This window comes from Orycteropus afer, unplaced genomic scaffold (genome assembly GCF_000298275.1).
Source record: "Orycteropus afer afer isolate SDZICR_OR568_19922 unplaced genomic scaffold, OryAfe1.0 scaffold00034, whole genome shotgun sequence".
Classification (NCBI taxonomy): Eukaryota; Metazoa; Chordata; class Mammalia; order Tubulidentata; family Orycteropodidae; genus Orycteropus; species Orycteropus afer.
In genome coordinates, this window is record NW_006921621.1 from 2,799,696 (window position 1) to 2,808,417 (window position 8,722).

Sequence of the window (8,722 nt, forward strand, 5' to 3'; positions counted from 1 at the left end):
CAAAATGGCGGCATCCTCCAGACCGGCAAAAGTCCGGAGCTCAGCCCACCTTTCTCTTCACCTTCTCTGTTTGTTCCCCAGCCACCGTGCACAATCCGTGCAGTCCCTGGCTAGCAGGGTGATTTTTAGTTTAATTTTTAGTTCCTACCACCAATTGGGAATGTCCACATCGTTTGTGCTGTCAGGGGCGCTCAGATCCCTGCCAGACTGCAGCTCCGTATGTCTCCCTTTTTGGTATTTTCACGCAAATTCTTCTGCTAGTTGGGGTTTAGGCTACTTCTGTATCGTTCCCTTCAAGGATCAGCGGTCCAAGATTATCTTCTGTGTCTGTGTTAATTGGTTTCCCTTTTCTTTGTTGAAGAGGGTCTGTGCAGTCCTTCTGCCTACTCCACCATCTTGCAGGAACTCCCTGCCACCAGTATTTTAAATACTTTCCTGTATTGTACAGTTGTATTGTAGTTGCTTATGTAGTTGCTGTGATGGTGGGAGATATGCCACCAGTATTTCAAATACCAGAAGAGTCACACATGGAAGACAGGACATCCTGACTAAGACAGACTAGGAAGAAAGATATAGCAGTCCACTTCTGAGAAGACTGACCACTGAAAACCTTATGAATAGCCTGGAAACATTGTCTGATATAGTGCCAGAAGATGAGCTCTTCAGGTTGAAGGGCACTTGAGTGTCCTTCAATATGATTAGGGAAGAGTAGCTCCTCAAATTAGAGTTGACCTTAATGAAGTGAATGGAATATGTGTTTGGGGATCTTCATTTGCTGATGTGGCATGACTCAAAATGGAAAGCAGCTGTAGAAGTCCATTAATAATTGGAATGTGGAATATACAAAGTGAATCTAAGAAAATTGGAAGTTGTCAAAATGAAATGTAATGCATAAAGATTGATATTCTAGGCATTAGTGAATTGAAATGGACTGGTACTGGCTGTTTTGATCACACAATTATTTGGTCTACTATGCTAAACACAATAACGATGTAACCACTGTCGTGGAGTTGGATCTGACTCATAGTGACCCCTCCTTTGATTTCTGAGGTGGTTATCACTATGGAAGTAGATTGCCTAACCTTCCTTCTGATGCTAGGAATGACAAATTGAAGAGGAGCAATGTCTCATTCATAGTCAAAAAGAATATTCAAGATCTATCTTAAAGTACAATGCTGTCAGTGATAGGATAATATTTATATGCTTACAAAGGAAGACCAGTTAATATTACTATTATTCAAGTTTACATACAAAACATTAAAGTCAAAGATGAAGAAATTGAAGATGTTTGCCAATTTCTACAGTTTGAAATTGACCAAACATGCAATCAAGATGCATTGGTAATTATGGGTCATTGGAATGGGAAAGTTATAAACAAAGAAGCAGCATTGGTAGTTAGTAAATAAGACCTTTGTGATAGAAATGATTCCAGAGATTGAATGATAGAATTTTGTAAGACTAATGACTTATGTATTGCAAAAACATAAATGATGACTATATAGGTGGACCTAACCAAATGGAATACACAGGAATCCAATTGACTGCATCTGTGGAAAAAGACTATGGAGATGCTTAATATCATCAGGCAGAACAAGGCCTGGGGCCAACTGTGGAACAGATCATCAATTGCTCCTGTGCATGTTTCAGTTGAAGCTGAAGGAAATTAAAATTAAAATAAGTCCACAAGACCCAAAATACAACTTGCATATATCCCACCAGAATTAAGAGACCATCTGAAGAATAGATTTGGTGCATTGAACATGAATGACAGAAGACCAGTCAAGTTGTGGGATGACATCAAGGACACCATATATGAAGAAAGCAAAAGACATTGAAAAGACAAGAAAAGAAGAAAAGACCTAAATGGATGTCAGAAGAGACCCTGAAACTTGCTCTTGAATGGAGAATAGCTAAAGAGAATGGAAGAATTGATGAAATGAAAGAGCTGAGCAGAAGGGCAGCTTGAGAAGACAGAGTAAAGTAGTATAATGAAATGTGCAAAGACTTGGAATTAGAAAATCAAAAGAGAAGACCACACTTGGCACTTCTCAAGTTGAAAGAATTGAAGAAAAAATTTAAGCCTTTAGTTGCATAATTGAAGGTTTCCATGCATAAAATATTGAGCAGTGCAGGAAGCTTCAAAGGAAGATGGAAGGAATACACAGAGTCACTGTATCAAAAATGTTCAACCATTTCAGGAGATAGCATATGACCAAGAGCTGATGATAGTAAAGGAAAATTTTCAAGTTGCACTGAAGACATTGGTGAAAAACAAGGCTTCTGCAGTTGACGTAATACCTATTGAGATGTTTTAACAAATGCTTGTGATGCTGGTTGTACTCACTAATTTGTGCAAACTACTTGGCCAAACAATTGGAAGAGATCCATATTCATGCCCATTCTAAAGAAAAGTGATCCAAGATAATGTGGAAATTATTTAAAAATATCACTAACATCACAAGTAAAATTTTGCTAAAAGTAATTTTAAAAGAGTTGTAGCAGTACATCAACAGGGAACTGCCAGAAATTTAAGTTGGGTTAAGAAGAGAATGTTGAATGAGGGATATCATTGCTGATGTCAGATAGAACTTGGCTGAAAGCAGAGAATACCAGATAAATGTTTACCTGTTTTATTGACTATGAAAGGTTTTCCAGTGGGTGGATCATAATAAGTTATGGATAACATTGTGAAGAATGGGAATTCCAGAACATATAATTGTGCTCATGAGGAACCTGCACATAAATAGATCAAGAGGCAGTTGTACATATGGAACAAGGGGAAGCTACGTGTTTCAAAATCAGGAGATATTATGTCAGGATTGTATCCTTCTACTATACTTACTCATTCTTTATGCTGGGCAAATAATCTGAGAAGCGGACTATGTGAAGAACAACACGACATCAGGATTAAGAGAAGAATCTAACAACCTGAGATATATAGATAACACAATCTGCTTGCTTAAAGTGAAGAACACTTGAAGCACTTACTGATGAAGAACAAAGACTACAGCCTTCAGTATGAATTACACCATGATATAAAGTAAATAAAAATCATCACAGCTAGACCAGTAAGCACCATCATGGTAAATGAAGAAAAGATTAAAGTTTGTCAAGGCTTTCAGTTTACTTGGATTTCTCTCTCTAGGGTTCTCTCCATGTCTCTCTCTTTTTCTCTCTCTCTGTCTGCTTTTTTAGTCTGAGATTTGAATTAATCACAATATTTGATTAATGACAGATTCATACCATTGGCCCATGAATAACTTCCTTTATTTGTTTCTTTATTCAGTGTTAATACTTTATGCTAAACATTTGTGAACCCCTCATGTACGTCTTCAAGGACACCTACTACCCAAAATCTAAGCTGTTTTAAAAATGCAAATGGCATATGCTTTATTTGACATCACATTTCTAATATCTATGTAATGCCCAGTACATGTCTGTTCTTCAATCAATATAACTATGCCATTGAATGGTCTTCACACGGACCCTGTTGCCTGGATGAATATTTACTGGTAGAGGAGAATGTATTGTGAGAACTTGCTAAAATTTGGGCATTAGTTGAAAAGGCAGGAATTAAAATAAACATGTTGTGGAATGACAATGAGTGGAGAAGAAAGCAGTCATATTCAGTAGGGAGTGCTAGACAGCACTGAAGCACTGAACAGATATTTTATTAAATGTGAGTTTAATGAAAAACAAAAAACAACCATTAAGACCTTCATTGTTTTGTAATGTAGTGAAAGCACAAGGCTTGGAACACAGCTCACTCAAGGCATGTGTAGCTTTTAGTCCCCATGATAACACTGGGAGGTTTGAGGAAAAGTTTAAATATTATCACTTTTCAGATGAGGATATGAAAATCAGATTAGCTAAGTGACTTCTGTAGGTCACAAAGTTAGTAAATCGCATCTCTAGATTTGCAACTGGATCAATACTCTAGAGGTATGAGCCTTAAACCATGATAATTTAAAAAAAAAAATTGATGCTTTAGGTCTTCAGCGAGTTTGAGAAAAGATCCCTTCTAAGATACATTGATTGTTTAAACCGTTTCCCAATCAAGGAGAAAGATTGCTGTTCTAGGAAATCATGAGTATAAGGTGCATACCTTGTAACTTTTGCCTTGTATTTCGTGGCCATGGAATATCACTGCTATGTCTGTAATGTATGTACTTATCAATCAGAACTGATTCCACTAGAATTAATCCTTTCCCAAAAGCTCTTTTCCTTTGTCATGCCTATTTTAATTCCCTCATGGAAATTCTTTGCCATGGTGGATGTCCATTTCTCTCTGTGGAGTTGGTAGGTCATCTGTGTTGTACTATCAGTATATTTGATACCATCTTTATGCTTTTACAGAATTATAGTGCAGGATACAGTGGATTGGCGGCCCCATGACAAAATCATTCTTAGCTCCTCCTCTTATGAGCCTCATGAAGCAGAGGTCCTCACTGTGAAAGAAGTCAGAGACCACCACATTAGGATCCAAGGACATCTCAAACACCGGCATATTGGTAAAGCTTTGGTTTGTTGGTTACAGGAAGTGAGTGAGTGAGGAAGAATGAGTTCAGCAATCTGCTGAGGAACTTTGGATCTGATTGCCATTCACAGAGGATGGATGATACCTTATTGCTGCCCTAGACTTATCCAGGAAGGCTTTATCTCTATTACTTCATTAATTTTATTGCTTAATTTTTAAAGAATTCTTACAGTGAGGGGACTTTTTGCTTTTTATTTATAATGGTAAGTGTCAAAGCTGAAGAGTGGGAGTCTTGTTCAAGATCATTGAATAGTTGCATGGCTAAGTCAGAATAAAACTCCTAAGTGCTAAATTTCCAGTTCATTTCCTGCCCAGTTGAATCAAGCAATCATTTAGAATGTGGTAGTTATTATAAATAATGACTTGTTTTCCATACTTAGACATGTGTTCTATGTCCTTCTGACATACTTAGACATGTGTTCTATGTCCTCCTGACATAAGTATATTTTATGTATTGACAATTACTATTGCTTTGACTACCCTCCCTCACAAAAAAAGGCAAATCCATTTTTCTTAAAAAAAAAAAAAAAAAAACCTAAGTATTTTTATATACTATACACAGTTGAGCTCTGGTGGCATAGTGCCTAGGGCATTTGACTACTAACCAGAAGGCTGGAGGTTCAAACCCACCAGCCACTCCTCAGGAGGAACATTGGGCAATCTACTTCTGTAGCAATACTGCCTCGGAAACCCAAGGAGAGGTCACTATGAGTTGCAAATGACTCGACAGGAGTGACTTTGGTTTGTTTTTTTTTTTTGCTATACACAGTTTAAAATGTTTTGCATGTAAGTAATAAATAATTGTCAGCTTCCTGGTTCAGTCTAAATCTGACCCAGGAAATATAACTAATAAGTAGCAAGACATGGAAATAAAGGGGTAAGACAACATGTTGTCAACAGAAGATACCCAGACCTCTTCCTGGTTCAATCTAAATCTGACCCAGGAAATATAGCTAATAAGTAGCAAGACATGGAAATAAAGGGGTAAGACAGCATGTTGTCAACAGAAGATACCCAGACCTATTTCTAAGTCATAACTCCAAGGATAATGTTATTTTTTAAAAATGTATATCTTGTTTCTTTATTCAGAGTTTTCCTTTGTTCCCATTCAACCTCTGGCACCAATCAAACAAAACAGTGGACTAATACAGTTCTCACTACTGAGGACACTTGTTTAGAGGTACTGAGTTTAAGGCCCACTGTGAGAGGACCCTGCTGCTACTGCTGCTTGGTGCTGTTTCTCTTTGTCCTTTTCCTCTTATACGTTATTGCATTGGCATTCTCACTACCCTAGTTCACCTGGGACTCCTTTTTCCCATGAAAGACATCTATGGACAATGAAGACCTCTAACACTGAGCTTCATGCTGATGTATTTAATAAGGAGGTTGGTGACCCTGCTAATTGACTGGGTCTGCCCTGACTTAAAGCACTAGTGGCCTGTCCCAGGACCCACTATTATTGCGAAGAAATGAATTTTTGCTCACACACTCTCACTCTGATCCCAAAGAGAGACAAGTGAACAGGCTTTTCATTTCTCATCTGACATTTGTGGAGAATGCCCGAGGAAAAGCAGACCTTAATGTTAGTAGGACTTCCAAAGGAAAGGAATGTTTTCATTTATCAAGTTTTCTGGGTCCCCAGCTGGCGGTTTCTGAAATAGGTTTTTAACATTTTTTTCTTTCCAGGAAGTGTACACATTGTGGAAGATGGCCAATACATTCATTTGGCTGCTGAGGTTGGGCTTTTGACCCGAAATATACAGATCCAGTGTGATACACCATGTAGGGGGAGAATACTTGTGGGCCCCTTTAGGAAGCCAGGCAGAGAAGAATTTTCAGGTAAATGAAATTGTAAGTTGCTAAGCTTTACCAATTGGAGCCTGTTCATCTGGAACAGTCAGAAGTTCCAAATGCGGACTTTTCATTTCTAAAACCAAATGTCTGAATGAGATGGCTCCTTTGGGCTCTGAGATGCTATGAATTTTTAGTCCTGATCTGTGCTTAATTATCAGTGTAATGTTAAAATAATTTGTTAGTGATCAGCACATATGCACATTTTCACCTCCAAGAAAACATCTTCAGCAGATGTGAAATTTCCTCTGCTTTGAAATTATAGATGATTTAATGACCACTTGAATTTTATCTCTTTCCTGAATTTCTATTACTCTTTCCCAGTAGTATGGTATATCTGATGGCAGGCATTAGCCATGCTATAAATTAATAGCATAAATTTAAATAAGAATGATTTCCATATTCTAGACTGCTTTAAGGATCAGTTTAATCTCTCTCATTTCTCTCCAGTTTTATCCCTTTTAGAACGCCACAAAATTATTTGATTAGGACCTTTTTTCTTAAACTTAGGGTCTTTATATATTATTCTAAAGTTGTTTCCTTATCAAATAAGTTTGAAAAAGGCTTCACACTCTAGCTCCATCTTAGAATATCATTCTCTACATGAATATCATAAAGACTCTGAAAAGGCCTGGAATAAAGGATCTATTTCCATATATATTGAGTATGAAACACGTTTCTTTGCATATCTATTTCTCTAGTTTGGTAAAGGGCCATGTTTGGACCTTAAATCAAAAGTTCAGAATTTCTAGTTCTTAGATGAGCTCTCTCACAATAATTTGTACTTCCATAAATTCCCCAAAATGGCAATTTTATCCCCCAGACAACATTTGCATCTAGTAGGGTACTGCTAAACATTCTCCCTTGCACAGGACCTCTCCCACAATAAATGGCCTCTCGATAGTGGCAAGATTGAGAGATCCTGTTCTAAAAGACAGAGATAAAAACTTGGTCCTGGTTCTGTAGCAATGAAGCCATCCTGCAGTTTGTGAGGGAGAAGAGATCAAGACAGGGTCCCAGGTACCTGAAATTGCACACCAAGCTGGAACATGGTTATAGGAACAGAACAGCCAATTTGTAGTGATGTGCACCAAGCCAGAGCTGAACCAACAGCATGATTAACTTGATCCTGAAGTTCTGACATTGCTCATCTGGGGCTGCTTAAATCTTTGCAGGGGAAGGGAAAGGGCCTATACTGAATGCTTCTTATGGACTAGGAACAGTGCTATCTTGCATACATTATTATCTCACTTAATCTTCAGTATTCTTGTAAGAGAGAGATTTTTGTACTCACTTTGGTAGATAGGGAATGGAATCTGTAATAAAATTGTCAGTTTATTTGTGTAACTTCTTCATGAGTATGTGAGCTTCTTGAGGATCAGGTTGGGGTTTTTACCTCTTTTTCTAGCATGGTGCCTGCTGAGTAATAAGGTGCTCAGTAAGTGTGAATGAATAAAATGAATGAAACTAAACCCAATTCCACTGCCAGGGAGTCGATTCCAACTCATAGTAACCCTACAGGACTGAGTAGAAGTGCCCAAAGGGTTCCAAGGCTATAAATCTTTATGGAAGCAGACTGTCTCATCTCTGTCCTGTAGAGTGTCTGGTGGGTAAGGCAGAGATAAGATTCAAATTCAGGATTACTCCAAAGCCTTATGAATTTTTAAAATAAATTTTTAGTTTTGGAATAATACATATACTACATAATGCATATAATAGTAGTAATCCATACTTGGATTCCACCAGTTTTTCCACTGATGTCCTTTTTCTGTTCTAGGATTTAATCTGTGTTCCAAAACTCCAGAGCCTACATGAGGGTAGATGTGCAGGTGTGGATCAAGGGTGCCAGCTATAGGTGTTGAATGGTTACAGGCCAGAAAAGCAGGCCTGGACTTTACAATTCCAAGTTTTATCTTTGAGGACTGTCCTTCTTCTTCTCTGACCAATAACATCCAGCAAGTTGCACTCAGCTTGCTAGAAAGTTATTCAGAGTTATGATTTTCAAAGGAAAAGTATGAACAAAAAGATGTGTGGACAAAATTATTGCTTGATTCTTCATTTTAATGCTTAAAATTAGTTTTCAATCATTGCTTAACATTCACACAACTAAAAAGTTCTTGTATAATTTAAACTTATGGATTATAACCAAGCAAATATGACATAAAAAACACTAATGACTATAATACTAATATATTACCTTGATATAAATTCTAGACCTAGCTATAGTTCTAGAAAATAAGCTATTTATGAGTAGATTTACTTTTGCATTTGGTATCCTTTATACCAAAATTTCACAGATACAATTTTGACAGCCCTTTCAGCTATTTGTTACTT

The 8,722-nt window shown here is 37.4% G+C and overlaps 1 protein-coding gene across 1 annotated transcript in view; it reads left to right on the forward strand.

The window, feature by feature from the left end:
* PKHD1 (PKHD1 ciliary IPT domain containing fibrocystin/polyductin) overlaps positions 1 to 8,722 on the forward strand; it is a 774,619-nt gene that overhangs the window by 559,519 nt on the left and 206,378 nt on the right. The window contains exons 55-56 of the mRNA XM_007936280.1: positions 4,357 to 4,511; positions 6,224 to 6,376. Coding sequence (XP_007934471.1) covers positions 4,357 to 4,511; positions 6,224 to 6,376 — 308 coding nt within the window. The remainder of the gene's footprint in view (positions 1 to 4,356; positions 4,512 to 6,223; positions 6,377 to 8,722) is intronic.